The sequence below is a fragment of the Watersipora subatra genome, chromosome 3, assembly GCF_963576615.1.
Source record: "Watersipora subatra chromosome 3, tzWatSuba1.1, whole genome shotgun sequence".
Taxonomy (NCBI): Eukaryota; Metazoa; Bryozoa; class Gymnolaemata; order Cheilostomatida; family Watersiporidae; genus Watersipora; species Watersipora subatra.
The window spans coordinates 31,614,659-31,636,422 of NC_088710.1; the positions used below are offsets into that span (position 1 = coordinate 31,614,659).

At 37.7% G+C, this 21,764-nt stretch overlaps 1 protein-coding gene across 1 annotated transcript in view; it reads left to right on the forward strand.

Annotated features, from left to right (window-relative positions):
• The first annotated feature begins 11,207 nt into the window (after positions 1-11,207).
• Positions 11,208-21,764, forward strand: part of LOC137390504 (putative ATP-dependent RNA helicase TDRD12) — a 53,837-nt gene continuing 43,280 nt past the window's right edge. Inside the window, exons 1-5 of the mRNA XM_068076833.1 lie at positions 11,208-11,382; positions 12,216-12,341; positions 17,188-17,340; positions 17,622-17,667; positions 19,888-20,160. Of these exons, the coding sequence (XP_067932934.1) occupies positions 11,208-11,382; positions 12,216-12,341; positions 17,188-17,340; positions 17,622-17,667; positions 19,888-20,160 (773 nt within the window). The remainder of the gene's footprint in view (positions 11,383-12,215; positions 12,342-17,187; positions 17,341-17,621; positions 17,668-19,887; positions 20,161-21,764) is intronic.

A 21,764-nucleotide genomic window follows, 5' to 3' on the forward strand; every position in this document is an offset into this window, starting at 1 on the left:
AAGCAGATATTTCTATCAGAAGTTTGATCTGTTTTAGTCTGTCGAGATGTGAGAATAAAATAATGGTCTTTGAAAACGGTTGCAATTAAGTTTATTCCCATTCCAAAATGTGTTTCTGCTCGAAAACAAACACGTGTGCTGTATGCGTTTCTTTAACTCCGGTCTGGCTTTTCTTTCTATGCCGTATTATCAAAGCACACTATTCACCCAATCTATAATCACTACAAAGGTGTTTCCATTGTAGTCTTTTTAGGGGTCTATTTTAGACCAGGAATTCACATAACATCGTATTGCATTAACACATCAGCCTGAATACCAAAATGTTAATCTTATAACCACTTAGTGCTGAACTGTGTCACATGGGCAGCACTAAGTGTCACAGGGTCACATTAAGGCCACACGGGCAGCGTAGACTTTGCTGGCTAAAAGTTTCCATTGTGAATTTTTGTCAGTTATAGACCTATAGTATTTAATTACAAGACAAAGTCTGCCTAATGAAAGAGAAAGCGTGGAAATAAAAATTGAGGCAAAATATTGTTTGATGAAAGACATTTACAATTGCTGGTATAAAACTGCTACAAGTTGTGGATAAAATACATGGCATGTTAGCTCCAGCAGTGTGGATAAAATACATGGCATGTTAGCTCCAGCAGGAGTGATAAAATACATGGCATGTTAGCTCCAGCAGGAGTGATAAAATACATGGCATGTTAGCTCCAGCAGTGTGGATAAAATACATGGCATGTTAGCTCCAGCAGGAGTGATAAAATACATGGCATGTTAGCTCCAGCAGGAGTGATAAAATACATGGCATGTTAGCTCCAGCAGTAGTGATAAAATACATGGCATGTTAGCTCCAGCAGGAGTGATAAAATACATGGCATGTTAGCTCCAGCAGGAGTGATAAAATACATGGCATGTTAGCTCCAGCAGTAGTGATAAAATACATGGCATGTTAGCTCCAGCAGGAGTGATAAAATACATGGCATGTTAGCTCCAGCAGGAGTGATAAAATACATGGCATGTTAGCTCCAGCAGGAGTGATAAAATACATGGCATGTTAGCTCCAGCAGGAGTGATAAATTACATGGCATGTTAGCTCCAGCAGTAGTGATAAAATACATGGCATGTTAGCTCCAGCAGGAGTGATAAAATACATGGCATGTTAGCTCCAGCAGTAGTGATAAAATACATGGCATGTTAGCTCCAGCAGGAGTGATAAAATACATGGCATGTTAGCTCCAGCAGTAGTGATAAAATACATGGCATGTTAGCTCCAGCAGTAGTGATAAAATACATGGCATGTTAGCTCCAGCAGGAGTGATAAAATACATGGCATGTTAGCTCCAGCAGGAGTGATAAAATACATGGCATGTTAGCTCCAGCAGGAGTGATAAAATACATGGCATGTTAGCTCCAGCAGGAGTGATAAAATACATGGCATGTTAGCTCCAGCAATAGTGATAAAATACATAGCATGTTAGCTCCAGCAGGAGTGATAAAATACATGGCATGTTAGCTCCAGCAGGAGTGATAAAATACATGGCATGTTAGCTCCAGCAATAGTGATAAAATACATGGCATGTTAGCTCCAGCAGGAGTGATAAAATACATGGCATGTTAGCTCCAGCAGTAGTGATAAAATACATGGCATGTTAACTCCAGCAGTAGTGATAAAATACATGGCATGTTAGCTCCAGCAGTAGTGATAAAATACATGGCATGTTAGCTCCAGCAGTAGTGATAAAATACATGGCATGTTAGCTGCAGCAGTAGTGATAAAATACATGGCATGTTAGCTCCAGCAGTAGTGATAAAATACATGGCATGTTAGCTCCAGCAGGAGTGATAAAATACATGGCGTGTTAGCTCCAGCAGTAGTGATAAAATACATGGCATGTTAGCTCCAGCAGTAGGGATAAAATACATGGCAAGTTAGCTCCAGCAGAAGTGATAAAATACATGGCATGTTAGCTCCAGCAGTAGTGATAAAATACATGGCATGTTAGCTCCAGCAGTAGTGATAAAATACATGGCATGTTAGCTCCAGCAGTAGTGATAAAATACATGGCATGCTAGCTCCAGCAGTAGTGATAAAATACATGGCATGTTAGCTCCAGCAGTAGTGATAAAATACATGGCATGTTAGCTCCAGCAGTAGTGATAAAATACATGGCATGTTAGCTCCAGCAGTAGTGATAAAATACATGGCATGCTAGCTCCAGCAGTAGTGATAAAATACATGGCATGTTAGCTCCAGCAATAGTGATAAAATACATGGCATGTTAGCTCCAGCAGGAGTGATAAAATACATGGCATGTTAGCTCCAGCAGTAGTGATAAAATACATGGCATGTTAACTCCAGCAGTAGTGATAAAATACATGGCATGTTAGCTCCAGCAGGAGTGATAAAATACATGGCATGTTAGCTCCAGCAGGAGTGATAAAATACATGGCATGTTAGCTCCAGCAGTAGTGATAAAATACATGGCATGTTAGCTCCAGCAGGAGTGATAAAATACATGGCATGTTAGCTCCAGCAGGAGTGATAAAATACATGGCATGTTAGCTCCAGCAGTAGTGATAAAATACATGGCATGTTAGCTCCAGCAGGAGTGATAAAATACATGGCATGTTAGCTCCAGCAGTAGTGATAAAATACATGGCATGTTAGCTCCAGCAGTAGCATAAATTTTAGAATGATTATCTCCATAAGTTAATCATCATAATTGCATGGCCTGAAAGTATTGGAGTAGTACAGTTATAACTGACCTCAATGATTCTGCAGTACTGGGACCATGATTCATATGAATCAACACTAATCTAGAAAATATAACTTGCTATTAAATTGTCCTTGGATAGTTGCTATTGCCATTATTTGGTTTGATCTTTGGGTTGACTTTTGACTTGTCCAAAACTTTGCAGATTGACAGGTATGTTTATAGGTATGTTGGTGGGGTTGTCATTATTCGCTTCGACCACATTTTGCTACATCAGAGTGCACGTTTAATATAGTTACTGTATTTTCAACTCTTTTAGTCTGAGACAAGTACACCAGAAGTATTTTTCATTACCTGCTCAGATTAAATCAGTAAGCTTGGCGAATATTGTGCCAGCCACGCTTATCACAAATCTGACTACACTCAACTCCGAACTCGGGTTAGTTATTTTGTTTTTCATGTAGTACTAGCTATTTCTGTTATACGTAAACAATGACTGTGTCCATAGCAGACCTAAGCAATTGGTGTGTCCTTAACAGACTTAAACAACGGGTGTGTCCATAACAGACCTAAACAATGAATGTGTGTGTTCATAACACACCTAAACAATGGATGTGTTCGTAACAGACCGGAACAATGGGTGTGTCCATAACAGACTTAAACAACGGGTGTCTCCATAACAGACCTAAACAATGGGTGTGTTCATTACAGATCTAAATAATGGGTGTTTCCATAACAGACCCAAACAGTGACACTGTTCATAACAAACCTAAACAACAGCCATATATTTGTTCCAATTAGGAATTAGGTCGGACTTTGGCGAACATCTAAGCCTATAGGACGGTTTCTTTAGAGTTAAATTACCATTGAAAGAACTTGTTGGTTGGTTTACAAGGATTCACATGTTGCTTGCAGATTTACTGGATTAATCATTGAACACTCGTGCACAAATTATGCTAGGCACACACTCACACTATTCTCCAAATGGAAATTGTGTAGTTAATTGTCTTTTGCTATGTAATAAGATTCTAGCCCTATGCCACCTCTGATGTCAATCTTGCATTTTGTAGAGAGAACCCAAATAAGCTGTGGAACCCATCAGCCGTTCAGTACCTTAAATCACTAGTTGTTGGTAAGTGGCTCACTCCGTATCTCTACACTCATCTATTTCTATTGACCAACTGTCCAGTTTGAATGAGCAGAGAGTAAAAAACTACTAACTAGTGAGACTTGTAACTGCCTAATTTCTTCTTGTTTTAAAGTTAAATTCTCACCGCTGTGTTGTAGGAAGATTGAATGTGTGGGTGGAATATGTGCAAGGATCAAGTCACCAAGTTATCATGTATATTGGTGACCTATGTGTTAACGATGAACTAGTGAAGCGACGGATGGCTCTACCACGTCCAATACCAGGTTTGCTTTACCGCATCGGTCACCAAGCTATGTAGGAGAGATGATGTAATGTTTGTAAGCAGGAAAGGCCATGTGTATGTCATCACACCAGGAATTAAGGATAGAGATTGTGCTCTGAGAATGGTTTATTAATACATAGGGGCACTGTATTAATACATAGGGGCACTGTATTAATACATAGGGGCACTGTATTAATAAACCCGTCTTATTAAAGGCTGGTTCACACTATATCACCGTATGTCGGCGTTGATGCCACGATACTTCGGTGATCGGCTATGATAACAATGTTCACAGTATCACAAACCCATCTGCATTTGCATCAGCAAATACTCTGTGATGTAGTGTTCTCATTTCTCTTTTTAAATTTTTGTAACAAAACCGCTTTGTTTTCGCCTGCTCGAATTAAATACTAGTCTCGCAGCGGCGATCATAAACGGATATGAATAAATCATGCTATCAGCAACCGTGAGTTACCATCGCCGAAATGGTTCACATATGAAAAGCAGTCGTCGATGCCGGCGAAATATCGAGAAAGTTTGACAGCTGCAAACTTTTCCGATGTGTCCGCTTTGCTTCGTCGATGCCATCGGTTCACGGTTCACATAATCAAAGATGAACGCCAAAAGAAAAACACTGACAAACGACGATATAGTGTGAACCAGCCTGTATGCTTAAACGTAGATGTCTGTCTCCGCTATTACTTATCCAACTTGTCTCTGTACTGTGCGTTATAAACCTATGCGATTACTGCTCCAGGTGCCCTATTAGGATGCAGTATCCTCACAGTATATGCTCTGAGAGGGACTGCTGCCGCCAACCCTCATATAGTATTTATTATGCTGTGGTGCCGTGGAGACAGCGTATAACGAGTCATTCATTTTTGCAAGTTAATTCTTAGTAAATAGCTGAGTTATCTCCACCTGTTTTCTATGAGGAAAAAGAAAATTGTGGTTCACTGGCCTCATAGGGTTGGTTCATGTTGTCCATGGGAGCACGAGGTGAACCCATGTTAGCCATAGGTCCATAGGGTATGACTAGGATAGTGATGGATCTACAGGGTATTGCTATATTAGCACAGGTCTGCAGGTTACGTCTACTTTCTGCATTGGCCTATGGGGTATGCTCATTTTATGATTCCGTGGGGCAAGTGCACTGGTTAGAACTATGTTACACATTTGTCTACGTGTTAAATCTATTCTGGGTCTGGTCTGGCTCTACAGCGTAAGTCTGTGTTAGTTATATGTTCACAGGGCGCATCTATGCTAGATATAGCTCTACAAAATACCCTTTATACCCTTTTTTACCCTTAACAAATACCCTTTTTTACCCTTAACAAGTACCCTTTATAAACTCATGCCTAGCATATATGCTAGGTGTGAGCCCATAAAGTCTACATATTTCGTCTCTGGTAGAACTTACTATCACATGAATAAAATACATACCTACATGGAAACTATTTACATATGCATTCCTCTGACTTTTCAAGTGCTTGTATTCATAATAACAGCATTTATTGTTATATTTAGTTCAGCAACCAAAGAAGATCATGTCCTTCGCAGAATTTGAAGAAAGAGAAAGGCTGTTGGAGGCTATGGAGAATAACGATCATCAAGGTGAAGAACCCTCAAGCAAGCAACTGTCTAAAGACTTAGCCGCGTGTTCAACTAGCTCTAAGCAGAGGTATTTTACTTCTAGAGACTTAGCCGCGTGTTCAACTAGCTCTAAGCAGAAGTATTCTACTTCTAGAGACTTAGCCGCGTGTTCAACTAGCTCTAAGCAGAGGTATTCTACTTCTAAACATGATCTCTCTTCCCTACCTTTACCTCTTTTTCATCGTTGGTTACTTTATTTGTCCCTCCCTTCTGTTTTACTTTCTTATCTTTGCTATGCCCTTTCTTTCTCTCGACATGCTGCCCTTCCTTCTCTTCTGCTCGTTTCCTTGCTTACTATTACGCTTCTTCTCTACACTTTGTTTGATGTTCCCTCCTTGTGATCCATTCTTTTTGCTGCTCACTTTTTTTTCTATCTGCTCTGCCTCTTTATCTTAGCTGTCCTCCCTTACCTTTTCACTACCCTTCATTTTTCTTCCCCCTATTACTTTCTTCAGTGCCTATTCTTGCCTTTTATGGACATTGGTTCTCTGTTATTTTTGCCCTCTTTTATGCTCGCCTCTTTCCATTATTTTATGCCCTGTTTTTACCCCTTTTGAACTTTTTTCTCACGGTGTTTTCTCTGTCTTTCATTTTTCATGCTCCTCTTACAACTCTCATCCCTATCTATTCCCTAATTTATAATTTGGAATTAAAAGGCATTTTCACTGAAAGTTTGCTTGCACTTTATTATTTTAGTTACAATTTTTAAAGTGGAGTTTCGAGTATGGCGTATCTTTCTGTTTTTTTGTTAGATTTAAACAGCTGATGTGTCACTCCCAGTTCTTGACTTTGTCTTTTTGATGTGGGATAAGGTATTGGGAAGCCAGCCTCCCTCATGGCTTATGAAATGATTAACGTAGGTGTGGAAGTAGCTTGCGCACCACTCTTTGTATTTTTGCACCCTCTCAGACCTCTTTCTTTTTGCAGCTTTTACAGCCACCTTGCTTGTAAAAACCAAAGCCTGTAATAGAAATTGATTGCCTTTTTATTTCCTGCACATCGTTTTACTACCTGCAGTTTTTAGTTGAGCTGTCCAAGGTTGATGCCTCTATAGAATCGTAATAAAAAGTTGGTTACATGATAACAAGCTGTTGAAGCTAGCGAAGGAAACATTTCATATTGTATAATTGATTTCTTATCACTGACCCATAGAACTTTCTTATAACTGACCCATAGAACTTTCTTATAACTGACCCATAGAACTTTCTTATCACTGACCCATAGAACGTTCTTATAACTGACCCATAGAACTTTCAGACAACCAAATAAACTTAGGTAATGGGTTTCCATATGAACCGATAGACTAAGTTGGTTATAAATAAATAGCACAAATTGGCTGTTTTCAGGTGTCTACAACATTGAACATTGTAGATTTTGCATGTGTTGTTCTTGTAATATTCAAACATGCTTGATAAAAACAGAAAAAGTCGGATGCTATTAAACTTTTTTTAAATTTCAAGTTTGTGCCATGACAAAATGTTGTTACTCAATTGATAGGCAGCAATACGCGAAAGATTTAAATTTTTAGCAATATTTTTTTGACAAAGTCGACGCAATAGTGTAGCCATAGTTATGTTTGTAGTACTGTCGGTTTTCCTTTTGATTATTATACTATGAAACGAAGTCCTTAGACAAGAGAGAAATGCATTTCTTTAGTGAATAATTTTACTAATAAACAACTAAAGACTCTAATTTGTGTTTTCTTTTAATGACATGCGCTATTGCGTTTCCGTCTACATATAACAAACATTTTTATTTTGTTTCATTAAAAAATTATTTCTGATTCAAATGAACCAAAATAAAATAAACTTATTTGTTTTGTAACATCTTTTTGCAAAATGCGTGAACAGTGTTTTATCTCTTCCTCATGACGTCTGCATCTATTCTTTACTAGTTAATAAAGATTTTTGAACTGCGGCGTTTCCTTCTGTACTAACCATCTCTTCTTTCAAATCAGTAAATCAATGTCACATTCTAACTCATGGCCCTTCAATCGATTTATGAAGTTATGTCCTGCTGATAGATAATGGAGAATATTTATATTTAGTAATTGTGAAATTGAAATCTGTTTAACATAATTTAGTTTTGCCATTTTTAATTTAATAGTTCTTAGAGACATTTTTATCATTTCGATAAAACCTGTTTGTGGAAAACAAACATGATTACTAGGACTGATAGCCTACGGGTAGCCCCTCGCTCATCTGCAGAATTTGAGTTGACAACTCACTGTTAATTTTTAAATTACCGAGGAGTTCACTCACTCTTCCCTGAGGCGGATCAATTTTTGTTCAATCGGAAATTTGTTGCTCACCTTGAATATCCTTGACCACTCGACAACTCGATTTTCAAATATATCATCTAGAATTTCATCAAATCTTGTGTGGGCATCTTCGTCATTTAGCTTTTTGGATATCCATGATGTGTACTCCTTCATCGCACCCGATTCTCGACGGTCTCGTTTTATCTCATCTTCTGCAACAACCTTTATCAACTGTAGTCATTAGATGCATTTTTTAAAAAGCATTAATATTTTATTTTAAATTTCATCGATATTAAGATTTTATGATACTTTATTGAGCTAGCATTGATTAGCCTAGTAAGGTAGTTGGTCAAACTCTGTCAGTATTATATGGGGTGATACTCGATTTAACAAGAAATCTAAGCTATTATATGTTATAATGCACCTTATATACTTGTTGTTAGTATAATTTATTACATTGCCATTATATATTAATTAAATCACCTGTCGGGTCATGTTCGGGTGAAACAATCTGTTTGTTAATATCATGTTGTCAAGCCGAGTGTTTTATGGAAAATCACCATATTTCAAGTAAATTTTTTAAAGCTCATTGCAGTTTCTTGGTGAGGCCATGCAGCAACTTGTAGGATTATGGAGAAGTCATAAATTATTCAATAAATAATGATCAAGCTTTTACTTGTGGTGGTTTTCCATTATCTGTGAGTATCCTAGAGTGGTTCTCATGGTAATTATTAAAAACATTAACTATTATGGAACGAGCTATACAATATGCGCTGGCTCAGTTTTAGTGGTATTTATAAACATGGAGTTATCCCCTATACGATGTTTTTAACTACCGGTATATGTGACTGGAATATGGATAACCCCTGAAAGGGTCAAATAAAACACTTTTATCTTATACGGAATCCATTTTTATCAGGCAAGTGTTCAGTTGTTTACTAGTGAAATATTTATAAAGATATCAAACCATTCCTTTTCGTAATTCATTGACCACAAACATGGTTATTCCTGTCAATGTGCATTATCTGACTTGGTTATCGTTTGCCCTTGTGTACCCCAATTAAAGCAAAAACTGCTGTAATTCTCCCGCAACTGCTGTGAGGGTACACTGTTTGAATCGGATGAAATCAGAATGCTTCCCTACCTCTTAACTCCTCTACACCTTTAGACTAGAGGATAAAGGTTATGTTGTTAGCATGTATAATTTGTTCTATCATGCAATAACACTGATTCACAAAACCAAATAATTTCCCAAGTTTTTCTTGTTTCTGAATGTTTTTGTCACAAATGTCATGGCTCTGGTCAAGTGGTGCTTTGACAGATATGTCATATGCTCAGTGTATTACATAAGGTGTTATATTAGCTTGTATAGCTTATTTTATGGTCGGTGTAGCAAAGTTGCTACTTCAAACTCAACATTTTTATTTCGCTAAAGAAAGATGCTGTATCGGCTAGGTAGTACGTGCTTGTCCACTTTTGACTGCGTGTCCAGTACACGTATTTGTATGCAGTTATTTTAACAAATAGGTAGCGATCTCTTGTATGCTCAGTGAAGATTGTTTCAGTCTTTCTGTGTGCTAGTTGGTTGCAGTAAGCTATTACATCAGCTTCCATCTGGTAAGTTCAACATCTGGCAACTTTGATCACAGATCAGTTATGACAGAAATACCAACGAAATGTTCATTGTGAAGGTTATCATTACAGCTTTTTGATACTGAATTGCGAAGCAAGTTTACTACATTGCGTTGTACTTTGCACTTGTAATTGTATATTGAATTGTAGTTTCTTGTGGATGGCTGATGCACAAAAATTATTTATAGTGTTGCTTTCTCTTTTCATATACTTTATAATACATTTATACACATACTTAAAGGTTGACTTGCAACAAATTTCACATTACAGTTATTTAGTATCATAAGATTCACCATGTCTTACTCTGTGGTGTTGTAGGTGCAAAATATATGGGAATGTGATTACAAGCTCTTAAAAGCTAAAAGACGAACAGTTAATCGCAGCCACACGAGATAGCTGTTGTTTGGATTCGCTTTCCAAATCGGCTTAAATGGGACGTAGTTGTTACAGGATGGTTTCTGTTTACACTTTCATGCAACCTCATTCGTCAAAATATTTTCACAAATATACTTCACGCATTCAATAAAACCATGTCTATTGTTCTTACGCGACTGTTTTATCGTCATTGTAATGCGGTCACTTTTAGCACTGATATCTTATAACTTACCGTAAAAAATTGTTACACGTTTTAACCGTAGCTCGAAGGAGTACATATCATTGTCTGATAATCATGACGATCCTGTCGCTTACCTGTGATAATCGAAAAGTGCTGCAAAAATTATTTGCGAAGTATTGGGTCACGTGATCAGATTACGACTTGACGATTGAATAATGCCGAAACAAAACTGTAAAGTAGCAAGCATCTATATTTAATACGGGGACTTCGGTAAAACACGAAGTGTTTGTCATAAACTAGTGCTACGATATGTTTTATAGTGAGCTTTTTATTGGCCTTTCAATTCACGTGAGAACATCACGTGACAAGACGATAACCAAACTGTAATGAATACGTCAGATAAATAAAAAGATTCCAATCTACGGCGGCTTTTCATTTTTGAGCTTTTATGGACTTTTAATCACATTTCCACGTATTTGGCACCTACAACACAACATAGTAAGACATGGTGAATCTTTTGATACCAAATAACTGTAACATGAATTTTATTGCAAGTCAACCTTTAACATATTTTTAACTTACGGCGTATCGCAATTCGCTCTGCAATGATATGCACTTGTTTGTCTTCTGAAGCTAGACTTGTGTCTGAGACATTCAGGTCATGGAGATTATAGCCTTCTTCTTCTAATCTGTGAACAATTGAGCAATTGTTTTCAGGGTTCATATATATGCAGACATGTGCAAAGTATGCTTATGAGATGCCTTATAACTATCATCTACTAGTTATGATTCAGGAAATGCTGCATTGTTTGGTAACATTTTGGCTCGCGAAAGTTGATGGTTTTTAAAAAGCAGCGGTAATAAGTAATGTCGGTTGGACTCCTTGTGTCTGTTCTATCATTTAGGTAACTTATGTATTCCTTGTTTGACCTTTTTGGTATTGATCTGTTTGCGAAGGGGTCCAACAAGGTTGAATGTGTATTGATTACCTTGTGATTAAATCTATTGAATTTCTTTTGAATGAGTTTGTTGACCTCCTGGTAAATAAGTCTATTGATGATGTGAATAATTCTATCGATGATGTGAATAAGTCTATTGATGATGTGAGTAAGTCTATTGATGTTGTGAATAAGTCTATCGATGATGTGCGTAAGTCTATTGATGATGTGAATAAGTCTATTGATGATGTGAATAAGTCTATTGATCTTGTGAATAAGTCTATTGATTTTGTAAGTATATCTATTAATTTTGTGGATGTTCATTGACTTTCTTGTAAGCGAGGCAAGTAATGAACTTGTGAAGTCTATTCATTTAGTAGTTTGTGGATTCATGAAGAATAATGATACACTCGGCGAGTATGATAAGGTAGCTATAGTGACTAGTTACGTCCTCCATCACATGCATTACCCTGTAGCGGTCCATCGATATGTGTCTGCATTGTAACTGATTATGCTTCTCCTTCCCATCCAACCCTTTCTATCTCCCACCATCCTTACTTTCTCGACTTCACACCAATACAATTAGATTACCAGCTTTTAGAATACTTTTGTTCACTCAATACTTACTTGTGACCAAAAGCATTTTGTTGATCACTAATGCCCATAAGGAGTTATACACTCATACCTGATGCTTGTCGTTACCTACCTCATGTTGACATATTCGTTAATGACTGCAGAGGTTTGTCGAAGTTCCTTTTTCTGTGCCATTCTCTTCTCTTTTCCTCACATTTCACATTTTTTTACTTGCCCACTATGTGTGGTCATGCAATGCTTAGTTTACAAACTTTCATCATTGTGCACATGGCTTCACAAAGTATCAATTATGTTTTTAAATGCTTAATAAATAGGTTTACTTGCACAGAAGAACATATGACAACTAAGTACTAATATGTAATATGCTGGCAGAGTGTCATGCAGCCATCTACCTATATAACCATGTTTAACATTGTTGACTGCATAGAGTGTATTGCAGCGTTGGGACAGGCAAGTTTACCGTGAAAGGCAGAGGACAGGCGCTGCTGGACTCAATTGAGGAGACATCTACTAGCCCAAGACGTGATTCATTCTCTCCTCCAGGGATGATGCGTCTCCCAAAGTCCCATTCTGCAGGTACTATTAGCTGCAGAATTCAGGCTGCAATCACCATCATTTGCATTGCCACTCTCGATTAGCTTGCTTTCATTCAGTGAGCAAGTTCTGCTGACTTATCTTAAAGATGTGGTTTGCGTCAAAAAGGTTGATTTAATGAAATTAGGACCAATAAAAGGCTAAAGCATCAGCTCCAATTTGATGTCATTTTTCTCTTTATAGACTAACCCTGTCCAGAGATATAAGCGTTTAAAGAAGGCCGTCTTTTAAAAAGCTCAGATTCGAGCGGATGCTTCATTCGTGACGTAACGAGTGATACATGTGAAAAGAGTCCACGAGCGATAAATATAAGATCTCTTCATTAGCCAATCATCAGCACGAGATTTTTATATAGGTCATATTAAATGTTATCGCTCGTAAAACGGTTAGTCTGTGATTTCGAAGATTCTTGTTAGGAATTTTACTCTATTACTAGTTAGTCACGCGCATCTACTAGTAGTAGATTCTAGTAGCTACATGCATCGACATCAATATTTAATTTACTGATTTAATTGACATCCTTAATTTACTGAATTGCTGCACCGACAAGGTTTATTGACGATATTTAAGCGATATAATGAATCTAGATCCTTTGAAATTATAGCCTCGTTACTGTAGAGGAGAATTGTAGTGGAAAATTGTAGAGGAAAAAGTAACCGGTTGCAAAAGGGAAGGTATTGCTATTTTTTCTTCGTATTCGCTACCTAATTACTATAGTTGGACCAAATAGAAAAGATAGGTGACTTATATACATTAGTATCATAAGAGACTGATGTACACTAGGATCAAAAGAGACTGATGTACACCAATATCATAAGCGACTGATATACACTAGTATCATAAGAGACTGATATATACTAGTATTATAAGAGACTGATATATACAAGTATCATAAGAGACTGATATACACTAGTATCATAAGAGACTGGTATACACCAGTATCATAAGAGACTGATATACACTAGTATCATAAGATACTGATATACACTAGTATCATAAGAGACTGATATACACTAGTATCATGTAAGAGACTGGTATACACTAGTATCATAAGAGACTGGTATACACCAGTATCATAAGAGATTGATATACACTAGTATCATAAGATACTGATATACACTAGGATCATAAGATACTGATATACACTAGGATTATAAGAGACTGATATACACTAGTATCATAAGAGACTGATATACAGTAGTAGCATAAGAGACTGATATACACTAGTATCATAAGAGACTGATATACACTAGCATCATAAGAGACTGATATACACTAGTATCATAAGAGACTGGTATACACCAGTATCATAAGAGACTGATATACACTAGTATCATAAGAGACTGATATATACAAGTATCATAAGAGACTGATATACACTAGTATCATAAGAGACTGGTATACACTAGTATCATAAGAGACTGATATACACTAGTATCATAAGATACTGATATACACTAGTATCATAAGAGACTGATATACACTAGTATCATAAGAGACTGATATACACTAGTATCATAAGAGATTGATATACACTAGCATCATAAGAGGCTGATACACACTAGTATCATAAGAGACTGGTATACACTAGTATCATAAGAGACTGATATATACAAGTATCATAAGAGACTGATATACACTAGTATCATAAGAGACTGGTATACACTAGTATCATAAGAGACTGATATACACTAGTATCATAAGATACTGATATACACTAGTATCATAAGAGACTGATATACACTAGTATCATAAGATACTGATATACACTAGTATCATAAGAGACTGATATACACTAGTATCATAAGAGACTGATATACACTAGTATCATAAGAGACTGGTATACACTAGTATCATAAGAGACTGATATACACTAGTATCATAAGAGACTGATATATACAAGTATCATAAGAGACTGATATACACTAGTATCATAAGAGACTGGTATACACTAGTATCATAAGAGACTGATATACACTAGTATCATAAGAGACTGATATACACTAGTATCATAAGAGACTGATATACACTAGTATCATAAGAGACTGATATACACTAGTATCATAAGAGATTGATATACACTAGTATCATAAGAGACTGATATACACTAGTATCATAAGAGATTGATATACACTAGCATCATAAGAGGCTGATACACACTAGTATCATAAGAGACTGGTATACACTAGTATCATAAGAGACTGATATACACTAGTATCATAAGATACTGATATACACTAGTATCATAAGAGACTGATATACACCAGTAGCATAAGATACTGATATATACTAGTATCATAAGAGACTGATATACACTAGTATCATAAGAGACTGATATACACTAGTATCATAAGAGACTGATATATACTAGTATTATAAGAGACTGATATATACAAGTATCATAAGAGACTGATATACACTAGTATCATAAGAGACTGGTATACACCAGTATCATAAGAGACTGATATACACTAGTATCATAAGAGACTGATATACACTAGTATCATAAGAGATTGATATACACTAGTATCATAAGAGACTGATATACACTAGTATCATAAGAGACTGATATATACTAGCATTATAAGAGACTGATATATACAAGTATCATAAGAGACTGATATACACTAGTATCATGTAAGAGACTGGTATACACCAGTATCATAAGAGACTGATATACACTAGCATCATAAGAGACTGATATACACTAGTATTATAAGAGACTGATATATACAAGTATCATAAGAGATTGATATACACTAGTATCATAAGAGACTGATATACACTAGTATCATAAGAGACTGATATACACTAGTATCATAAGAGACTGATATACACTAGCATCATAAGAGACTGATATACACTAGCATCATAAGAGACTGATATACACTAGTATCATAAGAGACTGATATATACTAGTATCATAAGAGACTGATATATACTAGTATCATAAGAGAGTTATCGTCTTTCAGCTGAGACCATTTCTGCATTGAAATTTCAAGACTGCAGTGACTCATATGAAAGTGGAAATGAAGTCCCAATGGTATCTACACATCGTCGACGTTCAAGTAATGCATTGTCTGAAACCAGATCTTCCTCACCTTCAGGTAAGAAAATTCACTCTTGAAAGTTTCCTCTCTTTGTAATTTTTAAGTTGTTCAGGCTGATTGATATGATGATTCCTCGATATAAACCAGGTCTCTTGGCTCTTCCTGTTCAAAGTTTCTTTTTGTTGCCCTCTTTGCAGCTGTCTGGCTAAAAAGTGTGTTTATCGAGGAATATTTTAAATCCCTTTGTTTGCTGGAAAATTAGGTTCTGGTCTGTACAGCATATTTAACACTGATTTACCCTCCTACTATGTGAATAGAGATGTTAGATGTTATGCTAACTATATCGCTATCAGCTTGGCCAGTTGTTTTTAGATTGTTCACATGTTTTACATATCGGTTGAAAAGAAGAGCCAAATACGTCTGAGATTTCCGATTTAATCTTGATTGTTTTTGCCCCTCTGTTCAATGGTTTGCGTGATCTCTGATTAACAAAACTAGGGTGAAAAGGATCTACATTCTCTGCCCGTTATCAAATAGAGGTAGTATTGTTTCATGATATAGCAGCTGAAATAGACAGACATTACTTATATTATATACCAGTTGAGTTAGACAGACGTTACTTGTCTCATATCACATACCAGATGAGTTAGACAGAGGTTACTTGTCTCATATCATATACCAGTTGAGTTAGACAGATGTTACTTGTCTCATAGCATATACCAGTTGAGTTAGACAGATGTTACTTGTTTCATATCATATACTAGTTCAGTTGGACAGATGTTACTTGTCTCATATCATATACCAGTTGAGTTAAACAGATGTTACTTATCTCATATCATATACCAGTTGAGTTAGACTGATGTTACTTTTTTCATATCATATACTAGTTCAGTTGGACAGATGTTACTTGTCTCATATTATATACCAGTCGAGTTAGACAGATGTTACTTGTCTCATATCACATACCAGTTGAGTTAGACAGATGTTACTTGTTTCATATCATATACTAGTTCAGTTGGACAGATGTTACTTGTCTCATATCATATACCAGTTGAGTTAGACAGATGTTACTTGTTTCATATCATATACTAGTTGAGTTAGACAGATGTTACTTGTCTCATATTATATACCAGTTGAGTTAGACAGATGTTACTTGTCTCATATCATATACCAGTTGAGTTAGACAGATGTTACTTGTCTCATAGTATATACCAGTTGAGTTAGACAGATGTTACTTGTTTCATATCATATACTAGTTCAGTTGGACAGATGTTACTTGTCTCATATCATATACCAGTCGAGTTAGACAGACGTTACTTGTCTCATATCATATACCAGTTGAGTTAGACAGATGTTACTTGTTTCATATCATATACTAGTTGAGTTAGATGGATGTTACTTGTCTCATATTACATACCAGTTGAGTTAGACAGATGTTACTTGTCTCATATCATATACCAGTTGAGTTAGACAGATGTTACTTGTCTCATAGTATATACCAGTTGAGTTAGACAGATGTTACTTGTTTCATATCATATACTAGTTGAGTTGGACAGATGTTACTTGTCTCATATCATATACCAGTCGAGTTAGACAGACGTTACTTGTCTCATATCATATACCAGTTGAGTTAGACAGATGTTACTTGTTTCATATCATATACTAGTTGAGTTAGACAGATGTTACTTGTCTCATAATATACCAGTTGAGTTAGACCGAGGTTACTTGTCTCATATCATACACCAGTTGAGGTACTTCGGAGTTCTCTGTTGATCTAGGTTCTGATTCATCTAACTCGTATCAGCGGGCCCGAAGGCCCAAGCTGAGCAATATGAAATCAAGCGCAAGCCATGGCGACACTGCCCTGTTAATAAAGTCACCCAACAGCAGCCATGCAGCTGCACAGAGATCTTCACCGAGCTTGTTGTTAAGTAAGTGATTGGCATACAGTATACTCACAGGCAGGAGTAATAATAGTTTTGAGATGTAGTTGTAGGAAGTGTAACAACGGACAGTAGAGGTGATGTCATAGTACATATTACATGTTATTAGTGTGTGTAGTAAGGAGTTGTAATGGACAGAGTCAATGTAAAGGAAATAGCAGCATAGGTTAAGGCATAGACAATAAACGAGGGAAACTGAGAGTTTGGAATATTATTAACCGTTGTGTGCTGGGGATACAGTATTATTACTTTACATATGTTCTTTCTAGATCGAACGGAGCCAGCTTCGAGTGACTTTCATACAGTTTACAACAGGTGAGTTTGCCAATATAAATGTGTCGCTATGTTCCTTTGTAGTAGGCGCTACTGGTTTATGTAAGCGGATCACACTTCTTGTTGCTAAATTATTAGTGACATGCCATAGCAAGTGAAGACAGCTCGAAGAACGTGAAGACAGTTCTAAGAGTGTGTTAGCCTTGTCAATTTTTAAAGATGAACCTAAACAAAGCTTTAGTAGATTTTCTCAGAGAGTATCAGTATTTTCCTAGCATTTGCGATTGTTTTTAGTGTTTGAAGTCATCTGACTGTCAGGATGTTTCAAGATTAAAGTCAACTAAACTTGATTGCCATTTACTATGTTTCCATGATGCGTAGTACTTCGGAGTTGCGCTCTCTCCGCATCATGGAAACGGCATCTTCGCACTGAAATCACTGCGCACTGATCAGTGCGAAGCCAGTGTACATTTGCAGCAAGGAAATGGCAATTGCGCAGTGTCTGCGCATAGCTCTCTTGTTGTGGAGGCAGCTTCATCGAGGGCCATAAACTAGTACAAAAGCTATCCCGCCTATCTTGTTTGTGCTATTGTTCCGATCTTCTTTCACTTAAATTTAATTACGGTCTGCACCGACGAGGATGATGAGGTGATTACTTTCCTGGACTTTGTTATGGATATCAACACTTTTCGAAAAATAGGTGACAAGTCCTAAAGTAACATTTAAATAATATATTACTTAAAAAATACTTAATAAAATATATATTACTTTGTAAAAATTGTGTTAAGGTTTGTTAAACCTTGTGAATGTGTATTGTAAATAAAAGTATAATGACGACAAAAGTATAAAAAGACTGTTTCTGACGTTCGGTATCCATGATCGATTCCATGGCTCCATCCGGCGATTTGATTTATACAATTTCTCTTCTCTGGCTAATTTGCTGAAAACCACTGTGCAGCATGTAAATTTTCAGTCCCCTCGACTTCGGAGGGGACTGCATCGAAATACTGCGCATCATGGAAACATAGTGATTAAATCGCTCGGAAGAAAAATACATGCAAAATGACATCATTAGTTGTTATTGTTGCGATGGTTGATATCAACTATTGCATCGAAATCGCAGTGTTACGCATCTCTATTCTGTCGGTCTCTTTGCAATTCTGGATGTCATAATAGCATTTTCGCCTTTTCAGTTTAGTTTTGGTAATTAGCATATTTGATTTTAAACTTGAAACATCCTGGCAATCGGATCTGCTCAAACACCAAAAACAATCGCATATGATAAAAAAGTACTGATACTTTCTGATAAAATCAACAAACATTTTTTGTGTAAGTTCATCTTTAAAGGTGAATCCCATGAATTACTATTTTCGTAAAACATTAGAGTTCTATGTCAGCATTTCTTTTGAAATTGTCTAGCGGTGTAGCGGTTAGCGCTCCGGTCTACCAATCAGCACGTCAGTGATTTGAGGTCCTTCTATGGGAAGTCAGACAAAGCATCTGGTATCAGAGTGCTTTTGTTCTAAGGGAGACAACCCTGACAGGAAACCTTAGGGAGGGACATAAAGCCACATCAATATCCTCTCAAGACAACGCTTGAAATATCTAATCTAAACAATCGGAGAAGACCATGACATGAGGGACATGAGCATTATGCCTAGAGCAGACTAAGAGACTGATATATCATGTATCTCATGTCAGTAAAGGGCACCTTGTCACTATCGCCCTTGATACCACCTTGTCACTATCGCCCTTGATACCATCTTGTCACTATCGCCCTTGATACCATCTTGTCACTGTCACCCTTGATACCACCTTGTCACTATCGCCCTTGATACCATCTTGTCACTATCACCCTTGATACCACCTTGTCACTATCACCCTTGATACCACCTTGTCACTATCACCCTTGATACCACCTTGTTACTATCACCCTTGATACCATCTTGTCACTATCGCCCTTGATACCACCTTGTCACTATCGCCCTTGATACCACCTTGTCACTATCGCCCTTGATACCACCTTGTCACTATCGCCCTTGATACCACCTTGTCACTATCGCTCTTGATAATTTCTTGTCTTCTAGAATTATCTTTACATTCTCTTGTGTCCTCATGGATCCACTTTAATATTTTACTCTGTCTGTTTGCATACTCCTACTCTGTTTCATTCACTTCTGTATATTTCTAGCATAATGCTGTCCTCTATTATTTTGCAGATTCATTGGTTTCACTTGCCTAAGCTCTATTCATCTATTGCAGTTCACCATACCCTCAAATAGAGAGTTCACCATACCCTCAAGTAGAGAGTTCGCCATACCCTCAAGTGAGTTCACCATACTCTCAAGGGAGTTCACCATGCCGACAAATGGGTTCACCATACTCTCAAGGGAGTTCACCATACCGACAAGTGGGTTCACCATACTCTCAAGGGAGTTCACCATACCGACAAGTGGAAAGTTTCTCAGGTTTAGACTTCGAGGCAGGGGATTCTTCTTTGAATGCAGCGGATAGCCAGAGAGTTTATGAAAAGCAGTGAGTTTGATATTTACAATAAATAATGGAGCTTATTGTTTGTTTCTTTTGTGTAATTATGAGATGCTGCTACGCGATATCATGGATTTGTCTTGCCAAGAAAATGTATTGGATTTTGAAAAGAACAGTTTACACCCTGCGCTACTCTCTTTCGTATTGCATAGAGAGAATAATGGATAGAATACTCTTTGAATAGCCTGATTACTTTAGCACAGATGAGTGTACACATACACGCATCTGTACTAGACATGTGTACACGCACCTGTGCTAGACACACATACACACATCTGTGCTAGACACCCATACATGCACCTGCGCTAGACACCCATACATGCACCTGCGCTAGACGCCCATACACACACCTGTGCTAGACACCCATACATGCACCTGCGCTAGACACCCATACATCCACCTGTGCTAGACACCCATACACACCTGTGCTAGACACACATACACACACCTGTGCTAGACACCCATACATGCACCTGTGCTAGACACCCATACACACACCCGTGCTAGACACACATACACACACCTGTGCTAGACACCCATACATGCACCTGTGCTAGACACCCATACACGCACCTGTGCTAGACACCCATACATGCACCTGTGCTAGACACACATACACACACCTGTGCTAGACACCCATACACGCACCTGTGCTAGACACCCATACACGCACCTGTGCTAGACACCCATACACACACCTGTGCTAGACACCCATACATGCACCTGTGCTAGACACCCATACACGCACCTGTGCTAGACACCCATACACGCACCTGTGCTAGACACCCATACACGCACCTGTGCTAGACACCCATACACGCACCTGTGCTAGACACCCATACATGCACCTGTGCTAGACACCCATACACGCACCTGTGCTAGACACCCATACACGCACCTGTGCTAGACACCCATACACGCACCTGTGCTAGACACCCATACACACCTGTGCTAGACACCCATACATGCACCTGTGCTAGACACCCATACACGCACCTGTGCTAGACACCCATACACACACCTGTGCTAGACACCCATACATGCACCTGTGCTAGACACCCATATGCACACCGGTGCTAGACACCCATACATGCACCTGTGCTAGACACACATACGCACATCTGTGCTAGACACCCATTACACGGTTATTACGCAAACAAAAAGAAACGAAAAAAATCTGCAAGTCAAGCGAGTTTTGTTACCAAATGTTTTATGCTTGCGAAAGATGAAAATGGCGCTTGCGGACGACGAACAAAAGAATATCTCACAAGCTGTTCCATTTTGAACCTTTTCCTCACTTCAGTTGTTCCTTTTTGATTTGAGCTGTTGCAAAGGCGCTGCCATGACCTCTGGTGTAGAAATACTTATCTTTTTTAACAAAGCGCCCGTATTAATCCGCAACAAAGTGTCATCAAAGCACTTATCGCACGGTAACTCAACGTGTGCACAACTCCAAAACCACATCATCCATTTCATAGAAACATAGTAACATACTGGTGCTCGTTAATATCTACAGCTCAGATCATTTGTTTGTTACTTTTCTAACCGCCTGTGAGATGTGTGCGAATGTATGTTGGCTTACTGGCTGCTTC